Raw genomic sequence first — 15,419 nt, forward strand, 5'->3', positions numbered from 1 at the left:
TGCCCCTTTCCAAACAAATGAGTCACAGCGTAACTTCCTTTCTTTGGGGCAGCAAGAACATTGGACAAGGCTGGATTTCACACTGAAATCCACTGATTAGTTTCCTGCAGTTCCAAAGATATGTCTCTTCACCTTGACCTAATTTCCTTTGTAAGTGTGTAGAGTACAGTTAATGCTCCTGCTTTTCATTTCTTTCCATGACATATTGAAATGCGGGCTCATTTAATATCTATATGAGGCCGCTGTGTGAGGTCATCCGGAGTTGTGGGGCCCAGTGCCATCAGTACGCTGATGACACCCAGCTCTAGCTCTCCTTTTCTCCAACTGCAGTGGATGCTGTTATGACCTTTAAACACTGCTTGAGGACCATTCTGGAGTGGATGAGGGCAAATGGATTGAGGTTGAATCTGGACAAGACGGAAATCTTGCACATGGGTGGCCCTGGCATCAGCGGGTTGGGAAACTCCCTCTCCTTTTGGGGAGTGACTCTTCCCACAAAGAGTGAGGTTCGCAGCTTGGGCATCTGCCTGGAACCGGATCTCACCATGGAAACCCAGGTGACATCTATGGTCCGGGCAGCCCATTTCCATCTTCAGAGGATTGCCCAGGTGTGTCCCTATCTAGACACGGGAGCACTCATGATGCTGATCCATGCCCTTGTAATCTCAAGAATAGACTACTGCAGCGCTCTCTACGTGAGGCTACTCTTGAGGCTGATGCAGAGACTTCAACTGGTCCAAAATTTGGTGGTCAGATTAATAACTGGGGTGAAGAAATTCCAGCACATCTCCCCCACTCTGGCCACCCTTCATTGGCCACCAGTTCATTTCCACATCAACTTCAAGTTTACGATGATAACATTCAAAGCCCTAAATGATTTAGGACTTAGGTACCTATCAGAATGCCTGCTCCCAGCCAGATCTGTCTGTAATACCCATTCATCACAGGCAGGGCAGTTGAGGGCCTTGACCCAGAAGGAGGCCCGGAGGGAAAGAACTAGAAACCAGGCCTTCTCGGTGGTTGCCCCTCACCTATGGAATGACCTACCTATTGAGATCCACCTGGAACCCTCACTGGATGGGTTCAAAAGAGCACTGAAGATCTGGCTCTTCCGCCAGGCTTTCCTGGAGCACTAGGTTCTCGCCCTCCCTTTTTGCCATCCTCTCCATCACCTTTTTTATCACCTTTATTGCCCTCTGTTTTAATTTCCCTTTGTGTTATGTATTAATTTATTTTTATTGTGTTTTTTTATATTATTCCTTATATTGTTGTTAGCCGCCCAGAGTGGCCTGGTTGCCACATGGTGTGGGATATAAATTCAAATAATAAATAAATATGCCTATCAAGGGATTGAGCAGGGATTCAAATCCCCCTGAGTCCTAGTCCATCACTCTATCCACTATGCTACATGGGTTTCATAGAAATTACTAGCTACATAAGAATATCTACTGTTTGACCATTCCTATATCTTTTGGTGCTCTGTTTACGCTGTTTTATTGATTCTGCTGTTCTTGCTTTTTTAATTATTATTTCCCTTACTGTTTTATGAGTATATTTGCTTTATTGTTTACAACTGCCTTGTACTAGGCAGTATAAAAGTGCAGTAGGTAGGTAGGTAGGTAGGTAGGTAGGTAGGTAGGTAGGTAGGTAGGTAGGTAGGTAGGTAGGTAGGTAGGTAGGTAGGTAGATAGATAGATAGATAGATAGATAGATAGATAGATAAGCAAGTTGTACTTTTGTAACTAGTTACAAATTGTAAGTAGTAACAAATCATGGCTAATTTGTCATTGATTTTCTTTTCCAAAGACAAATGCATAACCAATATTATGATTGTGACTGAAGAAGGATAACTTCACTTGGTTTGCATTGTATCTATGACTTTTGGGCAAGCAGCTTATAACATACACTTAAAAATAATGAAAGAATAATGGTTCAAGTTATTTTTGAGAAATGAAAAAGTAACAAAGTAAGTCTTAAAGCCAACCATTTGTCCTAAGTAAAATAGACCCATTGGTCAAAATCCTGTTGTACAGTTACACAAAAGGTGTGACATCTAACTGTGAATTGCCATAAACTAGGCAATCTCCATAAGTATCACCTGTTCCATACTCAGTTGTGTATCTGAATATGTAAGAGAGAATTCCTAGAGAGATTCCTTAATGTACAGCAATTTGCTGCTAAAAGTAATGCCTTTCACATAACTACGCAACAGGATTTCAGGCATTCAGTCAATGACAACTTTTATTTGTCTGGTGCTTTTCAGTGCAATCTGCTAATATACTCATCCGCTGGTCAGCAAAACTCTCTCCGTGTATACTTGCTTGCTCATTACCCAGGGCAGCTTGAGGTTTGAGTGCACCCAAAGTAAAGTGTCTCTGGTGCCCCATTTCTAAGCTGGTGGTACCTTTCAGGCTTATCTGGTGGTGACATGTGGCTAAGACCAGGATCTGCCATCTTAGTTTCACAAAACAACCAAGAGCAAGAGTAAATGTTGTGGGTGGGACTGTGGGATGTCAAAATAAATTTAGTTACAAGCCACCTGCTCTGTATGTGAGCAATCACCAGGCATCAGCACCATAGTGGCCTCTTCTGAATAAACTTATCAGAGGGATCAGTTTATACATTCAATTGTTCCTCATCAGAGATTTGGTCATCATGTGCAGCCATGTCCAGAGCAAATATAGCCCTTTTTATTCTGTCTGTATTAAGTGTATACATTTCAGCTCAGTGTAAATGTTTGTATATCTGTCATTTATTGTAATATTCCCAAAGCCTTAGGAATGCAGAAGATGGGAATAGAAATTGAATAAAATTAGAAGAAAGGGGGGCTTTTCTTGATTGCTGGGACTTTTTAAGAAATGATTCTTTTCTGAATTGATATGCTCATGTTAGGTCAGACATTAGCAGTCAATTCTATTAAGGTCTTAGGTAGGATAAATTAGTCATCTGATTTATAGAGACCATCTGGAATCTGTGAAGGGAATGGATTAGGGCTCATAATGAAACTCTTTTGCAAAAGAAACATATTAAAATTAGGCAATTTCTTTTCTCTGTCCTTTGATAATGCTTGCCTGGGTGATCAATCCCTGACAGGTCAGGGGGAGTTATGAGCTTTTGTTATTTACCTTATTAACATCTCTGAGTATATTTCACACATTTTCCTACTTCCAGTAGAACTTTTAAAAAAACTAGAACACAAGCCCCTAATTTGTTTCTTGATCTAAGTATGAAAAATGATGGTACAGAGCTTGGCAATCGCTCCAAAATTTCCTTGAAATCGGTATAATAGAATCTTGATAACCAGCTGGTGAAAGAAAAGATAATTCCTTCCTTGTCCTTCTCCCTCACCCCCTGGAAATGATATATTTGGACCACAATTTCCAGAATTCCCCAGCCAGCTTGGGCGTTGTACTACAAAGGTAACCCTTCTGGGCTATGAAAAAGCTCAGAAATCCACATGTTTGAAACATCTCCCCTGCTCCTCCCATAGTCTGTATAAGCTTAGCACTGGTCTTCACAGTGACTGGTGGGAGTGGGGAAAATGAATTTTCTAGCAATGATACATTCTCAGGAACGATTTTTTTAATTATGTAAAAAATTCTGAGATAGACATTGTGAAAGAGAAGTTGGATAGCTCAGTGGTTTTGTTCAGTTCCCCACTGTGCCTCTCTGACAGGGACTGGACTCAATCGTCCATAGGGTCCCTTCCAGCCCTGCACTTCTAGGACTTGTCATTATCACCGTGTGCCATCAAGTTAATTATGACTCATAGCAACCCCTTTTCAGGGTTTCCAGGTAGAGAATACTCAGCAGTGGTTTACTCAGCGTTCCGATGCATTCCTATAGGAAATGGTGCTTCGACTTACAACCATTTTGAGTTACCGTATTTGCCAGCATATAAGGTGACTGGGCATATAAGACAGCCCCCCAACATTTCCACTCAAAATGTAGTTTGTTATATACTTGCTGTATAAGACTACCCCCTCTTCCACATGCGTGATTCTGCTTTGGCTGCATCATGGGGAGAGTTCCTTTTGCCGCTTTTGGTTCCTTTCGCTGGGAGAGAGCCAGGGTTTGCTGGAAGGACAGCATCAGCACCGAACAGCTGACTGTCGGGAACCAGCAGAGAGAGGTGGCAGCCATTTTGAGAGGCAGCAGCCATGTGGTCGCATCTCAAAATAGCTGCCGCCTCTCTGCTGGTTCCCGACAGTCAGCTGTTCAGCGCTAGAGTCAGGCTGTTCCCAGGCTACCAAGGAGGAGCGGGCTCAGTCTACTCGTAAGTGACTTCGCTGGGAGAGAGGGAGGGTTTGCTGGAAGTGCACCCGGCATATAAGATGACCCCCCACTTGGAGGCATGTTTTTCAGGGCCAAAAAGTCATCTTGTACGCTGGCAAATATGGTACACCCATCTTCTGGAACGGATTATGGTCATAAGTTGAGACACCACTATAAATCCAAGAATACAGTAACTCATCCCGTGCTGGTTTAATATCCTGTTTCATTCAATGCACCTTCTCTGGAGACTAGTAAATCCAGTTCTAATTTTTCAGGAAGCCACATACAATTCTAACTGCCAGACTGGGTCTCATTTAGCTCAGTTCTCTTCATCTAGGTTTTGTCCTCAAGTGAAATGAATGCGTTCATGCCATGCAGAGGGCCATTCCTGATACATTGGCAGCTTATTCCTTTTGCTTTTACGTTACTAGCTCAAGTAATGTGTCCTTTACAAATAAGCTGAAGAAGTTCCTTAAATTTGTTGTCTTCATTTACAAAATATTTACATCATGATGATTTTGAAAACACTGGACAGATTAATCTTCTAAAGGATCGGAAGCCCAAAAATCAATGTTTGGTAAGCTCTAAAACCAAATCTAGACTTGAACACGAATTCAAAGACACTGAGTTTATATGATTTAAAACAGGACACATTCCTGTTATTTTTTTTAAAGCCTGAATTTGTTCCAGCCAAAGCAAATCATTCCATTTTGCTTTGATGAGAATGGAGCGGGGTGGAATTTTACTTAATTTTTAAAGAAGAAATTAATATTAGATTGTTTACATTAGATGTTGCTTAGAGCTGACTGGAGTAATATTAGGGTACATAGTGCCAACAGAGGGCAATTATTACATCTTTTGTTGTTTAGTTATTTAGTTGTGTCTGACTCTTCATGACTCCATGGACCAGAGCACGCCAGGCCCTTTTATCTTCCGCTGCCCCCCAGAGTTGGGTCAAATTCATGTTGGTAGCTTCGATGACAATGTCCAACCATCTCATCCTCTGTTGTCCCCTTCTCCTCCTGCCTTCACACATCTACGAGTCTGTTAAACTATAAAGGAAGAAAATGTAAGGGTTCTTTTTGACATTAGCTGCAAGGCAGGGGCACAACATAGTTACACACTAAATGTTACAAACAGTCCATCATTAAAAGCTGGAAATCTGTTAGTGTTCCAGAGATATGATTCAAGCAGCCCTTTGTGACTGGGCAGTCCTGCTTGTGAAGGAAGCCCATGTTTACACACAAGGACCAATCATGAAATAAAGCAAGCTAATGTGCAAACTATGTGAGGTGCAAAAAAACTCACTGGGACAATCAGATGTTCTCAGTGCTTCAGGACTCTTCTCACCATGAGCTGTCTGTGGCAGAGACAGGAAATGTTTCTCTTTTGGACTGCAGTTCCTAGTATCCCATACATAGTTGGTGGTCTGACTGGCCATGTAGGCAGTGGAATTCTGCGAACAGTTATTCCCACACCAACATTGCCCAACTTCATTTTGAAAAATTTAGTCTGATCCTCAAGAAGGAGAAATGAGCAGATGGTCAGAACAATAAGGAGAAGCAGAAGAAGGAGTTGGCAGATACACATTGCTGAGGTGCAGGGCCTTGGCTCATGCCCATGATGCCAGTAACGGAAGCTAGGCTGGACCTCCCTGTTGGCAAAAGGCAGTGTAGGGTACAATGGCTCCCATCTGTGATGTGAAGACCACAACAGCATCACACCAGGCCAAGTGCTCTGAGCAGGACCAGAGCTACCCAGGGACACTAGCCTGGATTTAGGTAGGCAAGAAGAAGTCCCTCAGATCTGTGTTATTCAGGGATTCTCTAGCACATGAAAATTGTAGCCTGTTCTTAAAAGGAAGGGAGAGAGAAAACAGTAGTTGCAAAGACAGATAACTTTGATAATTTGTTCTCCAGGCTCCAAAAACCCATGCTTTGTCTTCAGAATCTCTTGAGTTCAGAAAGATTAGTTTGGAAAAAAAATACATTTGAACTAGATAAGTCACTTTGCATAAAAGGGACAAGGAGTTCTTTTCCTGATAATGAAGGAGAGGTTCTTGGTCCAGAAACAGTCAAAGCCACTTGATTTAAAAACCAACTGTTTGAGTCCAATATGGGAACAAAAGGCAGGTGAAAAGAAACCATGCATTGTTTCTACCACTGTGCAGCTTTATGATCCTTTGGAAACAGTGACAGCAATTGCTGCAATTTGTTAATGGAGGGCTTCAGTGGGGGAACGGTCTCTCATGGCCCTTCCTACCAAGGAAGGTTATCAGTTGTTTTTGTGATGGTGTTGGGTTGGATCAGCCCCCTGATCAGAAGAAGGAAGCCTCTGCTGCGTTCTGCTTTTTGCAGGGAGAAGGAAGGAATCCTTCTTTGCTGGTGATCTTTCCAAATGGAGCGATTACTCCTTCTCTCTGACTCTAGACAACAAAAGAGACTTCCTGCCAGCACCTCATCTCTCCCCTCAGTTGCAGCTCAGACCATTCCTGCATTGCTGTTGGCTGTCGGAGAAGAATCACAGGGAGAAACTCCACTGCTTCTTTAATCTTGCTGGTTTGGAGGCTTAGCAGCTGTGAAAGGAGAAAAATGAAGGAGACCAGATTGCTTATCTGACTCTTGCTTGCTTGAACTTGATCCCACCACAAGTGCCAAATATATTCAGAAGAACTTACTTTCCCTGGATTTTAATACATGCATCAGAGCATGGAGGTTTTTTAAAAATTTCCATCGTAGTTTAGAAATTCCATTTTAGGAATAAAAGCACAGATCATTAGATGTGCTAATTCTCTGTGACCTGCTTCACTCTTCTCTGGTAAAAAAGACAGAAAATGGATGGAGTGAGAAAAGAACCTGAAAATGAATCTTTGCTTCTAGATTCCCTTGCCAGCTCCTCACCTTTGGATCCATTCCTACGTCCCTTGGATTCCATTGAACCCTGGAACTTTCACCTGATTTCTGCCTTGATGTTCTTGGTTACCTTCCTGTCCCTCTCTGAAAATTTCACAGTCATCCTGGTGACTCTGAAGTTCAAACAGCTGAGGCAACCTCTCAACTATGTCATAGTGAATCTCTCTGTGGCTGATTTCCTTGTCTCCTTGATTGGGGGCACCATCAGCTTCTTCACAAACCTGAAGGGCTACTTTTACATGGGTCGCTGGGCATGTGTGCTGGAAGGATTCGCAGTCACATTCTTTGGTAAGGAGGCAAGTTTCTCTTTTAGTAACTTGTTAACTAAGTGACTTGCGCATGTAGGTCTCTTGCTTTGTATGCCGTATTTTTGTCCTCAACTTGCTAAGATGGCTATGTTTGTTTTGCACTGCTGTCACTTACTTGATTATACATAATAAAGTTTGCTAGCAGAATTTATATTGCCAAAATTGGTAAGCAAGTACCCTTTTCTGTCTTTTTGGTGTTTTTTTTTTAAAGACACCACCACCAGCAACATATATTTAGTAACTGAGATTCATCTCTTTTAAAATATTGGAAGGAAAACTGATGAGTGGGTGAGAACGAGGCATGCTTTCCTAGAATATCTTTTAGGATTTTCAGCAATAATGGTGAAGTATGACTCCTAGAAAAATAACAGTGTTGTAACTCAAGGCTATTAACCAATTAAAGTGTTCTTAGTTGATTAACTGTAGTGCTTCATCTGGTTAATTGGTCAATTACTCTGCATCTCTGGTCGCTCAGGGAGAGCTCTTTCTGCAACCCACCAAGTGTTCATGTTATCTGAGCACTCTTGTACCTAGCTTTTCTGAAAGCATAAATCTATTTCTAGATTAAATTTAGCACTGCATTGTTTTGTCCTGTGCTGTTCACACCACTATTTCAGACATTGAAGCTCGTCTGGAATGAAACATGGTGTTAATTCTATTTTCTACAGGATAGTGTCATTAATTCCATTTTCTTCTCAAAGTAATTCTGAGATGTTTCAGTTTATTCAAAGTGACCCTGTGAGCTTCATAGGAGGACCTGAATTCAGAAGTTCTAGTCCAAGTTTAATATACTGTCAGCTTCACACTACTACAGTGTTTTTTCCTGGCTGTTAATTGTCTGACTGTTGTATATTTAATCATGTATTTGGACTGCCTGAAATAGGTATCACTCTTCCAACTTTGTCAAAAGCAGCTTTTCTGTGCCATAGAAGCATCCTAGGGAAATGGCCATTTTTGGCAGGATCTTTTAGTAACATTTAACACAGTGCTTGTTGCTGGCAAAGTGTTTAGTAATATCATTTCCAAGCAAAAAGTAAGCCAAGGCAGAGAGCATCTGTCCCAGATTTCCCTAGGCTGGGCTCTCCAATATGCATTGAGTTCCCAGATGCCTAATAACTGGCCATTGGCTGCGGTGACTGATAATGGCACTTGTAGTCCAAAACATCTGGTAGGCACCAGGTTGAGGAAGGCTGGTTATTGCTTTGCTAAAGTGGTTCATCATCCATGTTGGGCAGCTTTGGATCCTGTGTTGGCAGGATAGCCAAGTCATCTTGGCAGTGCTTCTTGCAGCATCATACAGGTAATTCAAGCAAAAGACACACCCACGTTCTCCCCATATTTGACATGATGCATATTCCCATTGGATATTACAAGTCTGCATCATGAGTCAAACTTATCAGCCACTCTCATGTTTGGGACTCCTGTAATTCCCAAAACAGCTCTTCTCAAAGGTCTGCCTTCATAGGCCATTATACTTTTGAGAATCCAACTGTACATTAAGATAATGCTGAACATGTTTAATTTCTTAAAATAAACCATGTCTGGGACTATGGATGAATAAGAAACATACAATATAGGGTCTTATTTTACATTTTCATGATCTTTTATTCATTCCTGAAAGACGTCCTCTGAAATACAAATGTAAACAAATGACACGTGCATGAAAGTTTCACATTCTTTCATGTCTCCCTCTTTTATTTAACCTCTTTTTCACTCCTTGTCTGTCAATTTGCCCAGAAAATATTTAATCAAATAGTGTCACCAGGGCTACTATCAGCAGCCAATCAGAATTTTCAGGAGGAGAAGAGCAAGAATTTTGAAGCTGTAAAAGGGACCAGATTGGTTCGAATCCCAGTGCGATTGTTTTTCTTTGTGTGGGTGTGCACACTACTGGCGCCCACCACCTGGTCTGCATAGCTGTTTGCTACTGTGCTTCTACCTTGGTTGGATCCTTTCCTTTTTTTCTCTCTTGTTGTCGGCATTTGTTTTCCATTTCTGTGGGGATTATTTTTGCTGCTGCCTGCTGGCACCTGAAGAACTCATACAAGAGAAGAAATATCAAGTGGTAGGGGGTTTTTTTTGTCTGTATTTGCTTGCTTGCTTGCTTTTCTTGGTTTTTGTGAGAAGGGACTGTGTGTGTGTTTGCTTTGTTTTGTTATTTTCCCTTTGTGTGTATGCTTTTGTGCTTTCTTTGATTTATGTTTTAGAAATTGTCACTTGGTTAATTTATTGTTTTATTTATTTTGTTAAAGGCATATGTTTTGGTGATTTGTAAAAGAACTGTTTTGTTTGGTGGTGGTGCTTGGTTGTACTGTTGCCTTCTTTTGAAATAGATTGATTCTCTGTCACCTTGCCTTTGCTTTTTTGGGAGTAGTTTTTTGGGTTCTTTAGGGCTTTTCGATGAGTACCAGTTGAAACACAAATAATGAAAAACCAAAATGAAACAACCTGAAAGTACCAATCCCTTTTGTGTTAAATGATTGGACCAAGGAATGAAAGACATGACAATAAAAGAGGCACATCCCTTGAAAGAACCCAAAATGAAAGTTTTCGGCATGCACATCCTTATTAAATACACAAGCTAAATTTTACCATCCTCATTCAAACTATATTTGGCACATTTCTCTGCAGCACTTAGCTTAAGAAAATTCCTTCCTACAGATTGCAATTAGTCTTAGGAAATAAGTGGCAAAACAAATGCACACACACACACACAACCAGACCCAGAAAACACTTAGTTGTCCCACTTAGGTGGTCTCATTGGGCTTTATTCTCTCCCTGCTTGATTTAGTGGGGCTTAGGTCTAGGTAACACTGCCATGATAATAATTCATGCTGGAAAAATTCATGAGGACCTGTCTCCCTCACTCATTCACTTCTCTGACATTCCTATTAGCCCTAGAAGGAACCTTCCACTCTGTGTTTAGTGCAGGAACAGGGAGTTTTGACCCTCTAGATATTTGGAATTAGAACTCAGAGGAGGCCTATGGTCCAAGCAGCAAGGGTGCCTCACCCAACATGCCAAGATGTGGTGCTCCTCCCTGCTCATACCATGAGCCACCCTTGCTGTGCTCACCTTGTTGTTGCGTGCTGTCAAGTCACTTCTGACTTACGGTGGTCCTGATAGGGATTTGGTGGCAAGATGAGTTATGCAGATTGGAATCATGAGTAGGGAATTGGACTCAAAACCCTCTAGTCAAAGTCTCACGTTACAACCTTTACATCATGGGTTGGGGATCTGTAGCTCTCCATATGTTCTTAGAGTTACAAAGCTGTTGGCACAGCTATTGGTCAGGCATGCTGGAACTTGTAGTTCAGCAACAGATGGAAGGTAGCAAGTCCCCTGTCTCCACTAGTATTATCATATTGATTTCTTTTTCCCCTGATAGAAGTTATTCTTTGTTACAGGAATAGTTGCTCTTTGGTCACTTGCTCTCCTTGCATTTGAGCGCTACATTGTGATTTGTCGCCCCTTGGGAAATATGCGCCTCCAAGGGAAGCATGCAGCTCTGGGAATAGCATTTGTGTGGATTTTCTCCTTCATCTGGACTATCCCTCCTACAATGGGATGGAGCAGCTATACAACCAGCAAGATTGGAACTACCTGTGAACCCAACTGGTAAGGAAGATAAATGATATTTTTTAAAATTGTCCCAGTGAAACAGAACCTAAAAATCTTGTGCAATTCTTATAGGTATTCCAGAGCCTACAATGACCATACCTTCATTATTACATTCTTTACCACGTGTTTCATACTGCCTTTACTGGTGATTTTGGTGTCCTATGGAAAATTGATGCGGAAACTTAGAAAGGTAGGTGCAAACATTTACAAGAGAGGGGATTGGCAATGAGGTTTCAGACCCTAGTGTGTGTGTGTGTGTGTGTGTGTGTGTGTGTGTGTGTGTGTGTGTGTGTGTGTGTGTGTGTGTGTGTGTGTGTGTGTGTGTGTGTGTGTGTGTGTGTGTGTGTGTGTGTGTGTGTGTGAAAGGGTCTAATTTTAGATGGACTGAGTTTTCAAACATGGTACATACATCTGAAGATTTAGGATGTAGAGCTCCGTGATTTAAGCTACATTTAAACTGGCTTAGATTTCATGATTAATGTTGTGCCTGAAAGGTCTGACTGCCGCAATCTGAGGAGCAGAATAGGTTCCTTTCTGTACACCTGACCCACACTTTCTGTAATTGACATGGTTGCTCTTGGCTGTGCAGATTTGGTCCTGCCATTGGTATTGTGTCAGGAGAGGTATCCCTACATTATCTCATGCCACAGCATCTGGTTCACAGTCTTGGGAGTGGTGGAGTGGGGAAGAGGTAAACTGAGTCAGGAGATTCCAGGTTCCAAATGTGGGTTCCAGGATACTGGTCCATGTACAAAGATAAAACAACATAACACTGAATCACAGTGAGGTACCAGTTCATAAATATGATCAAAAAGGGCTTAGGATCAATGTAAGCAATACTAAATGTCAAATTAAACATTACTTAAAACCAAGGAAGTGTGCTGCTGTGTCCCATTCTGTGTCCAAATGAAGACACACAGACTGATGCCCAACATGCCTTGTGCCCTTATGGAGACATTCCAAGCTTATCCTTGCTGATCTGTGACAGTATTTGTGTTTTTCCTGACTTCCAAGAAAAAAAAACTCCATTCCTGTGAATGGGGATGAACTCCTGGCTGTGACTTGGGGTGTGTGTGTTAGCACAGTTCTATCAGAATTGTTAGTGCTAGAGCTGTTTGCCCACCTCCAACCCAGGGAACACCAAAAAATAAAATAAAATAAAATAAAATAAAAAGAAAGAAAGAAAGAAAGAAAGAAAGAAAGAAAGAAAGAAAGAAAGAAAGAAAGAAAGAAAGAAAGAAAGAAAGAAAGAAAGAAAGAAAGAAAGAAAGAAAGAAAGAAAGAAAGAAAGAAAGAAAGAAAGAAAGAGAAGCAGGAGACAACTATTCTAGACTTTAGCAGTGTCACCACTGTGCCAACAGGAAAAGAAAACCCCAAGGGATGAGGGAGAACGACAGACTCTGGCATCCTAGAGTAAACCACTCAAGATCCATATAGAAGTGCAGACATTCTTCTGCACACACACATACATTCAGTCCTAGTAGCTTAGCCAAGTTTTAACCATGGAGGGTAGGAGGAGGAAAATTTGAAAAGGAAAGACCAGGCAATATGCCAGACCAAAATAAGTCCTTTCCTTGGTACTGCAGCTAAAAAAAAAGTGGGGAGTAGCTAAATAAATAAATAAATAAATAAATAAATAAATAAATAAATAAATAAATAAATACATACATACATACATACATACATACATACATACATACATACATACATACATACATACATACATACATTTATTATCATTGTAAGTCTATATATAGTATACACATACAACGAAATTCACACAGACACCCAGAAACTAGACCCACATGCACACACATTAAAAAGATAAAAAAATAATCCCCATACAACCCCCCCCCTAAAATTCCCCCACTAAAAATACAAACATCTACACTGCAGGCTAAGTAACACTGTCCAACTATTCACTACTGGTGGTTTTTAAGTTCAATTTTAAGTTCAATTATAGCTCTGGGATAAAAACTATTCAGAAAACGTGTGGTCTGAGTCCTAATTGTTCAGCTACTATGGTTTAGCGACCTCACTCACAGACTCTCAGTGACTGTTGTGTGTCAAAGTCTTGTGTTATATTTGGGTGAAGCTGCTAGTCTCCTCCTTTGGCCCCAAGTCAGTGTCTTCCTTGTATTGCACTCATGTGTTTTTCATTCTTTTCTCCCTACTTTGAATTTCATGGCACCTTTTTAATTTTAACATTTTTAATCCCGTGAGTGCAACATGTCACTTGAAGGATCGTTGTGGGTTGATTTTGTGCCAAAGAGTGCTCCTGGGCATATTGCTCTACTCTATGTTTGCCTCAAATCACACAAATATTTTCAGAAGTCAGTGCACATCACCTATTAAAGCCCTGAAGCCATGAAAATGGCAGCCGTGTGGTCAAAGCAAAATAAAATACAAATGCAATAGAAGATACCTTTTTAGACCACTTAAAATAATTATATAATATGTGAGCTCCCCTTTTATTTCATGGAATTACCTCGAATTTATTTCATGGTTCCCCTTTTATTTCAATGGAATTACAAGGATACCAAGAAATACCCCCCCATACCAACAAGAAGACACATGGACTCTCAACAACAACAGATCAGGACTGCAACCACTAGGTAATATGATTTTGGCTTTAATCTTTAATCTGACCCAAATTGGCAAAATTTACTGGGTTTGCTAAATTAACACCCCAATTCCTGGATGAAGGACTTGAGTTCTCTCTCTCTCTCCCTCTCCCTCTCCTCTCTCTCTCTCTCTCTCTCTCTCTCTCTCTCTCTCTCTCTCACACACACACACACACACACACACACACACACACACACACACACACACACACACACACACACACACACACAGAGAGAGAGAGAGAGAGAGAGAGAGAGAGACAGACAGACAGACAGACAGACAGGCAGGCAGGCAGGCAGGCAGGCAGGCAGGCAGGCAGGCAGGCAGGCAGACAGACAGACAGACAGACAGGTTCACTCTCTGGCCAAGCAGGAATATGTCTGTTTCAAAGAAAGGCCAAATGGGGAGGTGTGTGCATGCGTGCACGTGCGCACGCACGCACGCGCATGCACACACACACACACACACACACACACACACACAGCCTATGCCTCTTTGTTTGAAGAACTGGAGTGTGATATCCAATCCACAGCTGCTTCAGCTGTAACCCTAAAAATGCAATCACTGCTTCCTGCACCCCTCCGGACTTCCATTCAAGAGAGGCCTGCCTGGCAAAATCCACCTTGCCTTTTGGACTTTATATGTGAAAGTAACTTTCCTGGCAAAATCTGTCATGCCATGAATTTTGGACTTTTAAGTCTTCACATTGGTACAGCCTGATGAGGTGGTGTTTTGATCCATGAAAGGTTGTGTATTGTAGAATGATTTTAAAGTAAGGTCTATAAAGGTATTGCATATTGCCTTTGTGTGAAATCTGCTAGTGTTCTGGGGCATGATTGAGGCAGACATTTGTGTATGAATCATCACAGAATGCATGCAAAGCCTATCTTTAGATCCAGAAGACTAGTCACAAAACAAAACAAGTGAATTTGCAAACAGTGTGCCCACGCAGGATGTTTTTATTACCCTTTGTTCTCCCTCCCCTGCCAAAAATGGTTTTTCTCTGGAAGAAAAAAAAAAGCAATGTGCAATTCCAGGAAATCTTCAACTTTTTAAATAGGGCAAAAGCCCCACCCCCATCCCCAGTGTTTAAAAACCTTCCAGATCCATTTTTTCAAAACAAAAAGTCGATTTCTGGCTACTTCTATTTTGTTGCATTTTCTTTCAACTTTGCTTGTTTTTGTGGTCCAGACACAGAAAATCAGCCCCTAGGTCTACGGGATTAAATGGACTCTAGGCTGAAATCCTGACACTGTGGGTATATCTGATGAGATGTTCCTTTCTTTCTTCCTTTCAAGGTTTCAGATACTCAAAGCAGATTAGGGGCTACCAGAAAGCCTGAAAGACAAGTTACTAGAATGGTTGTCATTATGATCCTTGCATTTTTAATCTGCTGGTCTCCCTATGCAGCCTTCTCAATCTTGGTTACTGCCTGCCCTTCTATTGACTTGGACCCTCGTCTTGCTGCAATTCCAGCTTTCTTTTCAAAGACAGCTACAGTTTATAATCCAGTTATCTATGTCTTTATGAACAGTCAGGTACGGTACTTCTTCTCTTCTCAGTGGTATACAGTATTTACATATGGTATTTAAGGTTAGCTTTACTGTCATGCTCTTAATGCATTATTTCTGTCTACTGAACACATCATGGAGCTTCAAATGGAAGCAAAGCAAAGCGT

General features: G+C 41.3%; 1 protein-coding gene across 1 annotated transcript in view; it reads left to right on the forward strand.

Moving 5' to 3' along the window:
* The window catches only part of LOC110079722 (vertebrate ancient opsin), a 45,004-nt gene that overhangs the window by 21,342 nt on the left and 8,243 nt on the right, over positions 1-15,419 (forward strand). The window contains exons 1-4 of the mRNA XM_020795006.3: positions 1-7,475; positions 10,903-11,113; positions 11,189-11,306; positions 15,040-15,279. The exon at positions 1-7,475 is cut by the window's left edge and continues 21,342 nt beyond it. Of these exons, the coding sequence (XP_020650665.3) occupies positions 7,109-7,475; positions 10,903-11,113; positions 11,189-11,306; positions 15,040-15,279 (936 nt within the window). The 5' untranslated portion in view covers positions 1-7,108. The remainder of the gene's footprint in view (positions 7,476-10,902; positions 11,114-11,188; positions 11,307-15,039; positions 15,280-15,419) is intronic.

This window comes from Pogona vitticeps, chromosome 3 (genome assembly GCF_051106095.1).
Source record: "Pogona vitticeps strain Pit_001003342236 chromosome 3, PviZW2.1, whole genome shotgun sequence".
NCBI classification, from domain to species: Eukaryota; Metazoa; Chordata; class Lepidosauria; order Squamata; family Agamidae; genus Pogona; species Pogona vitticeps.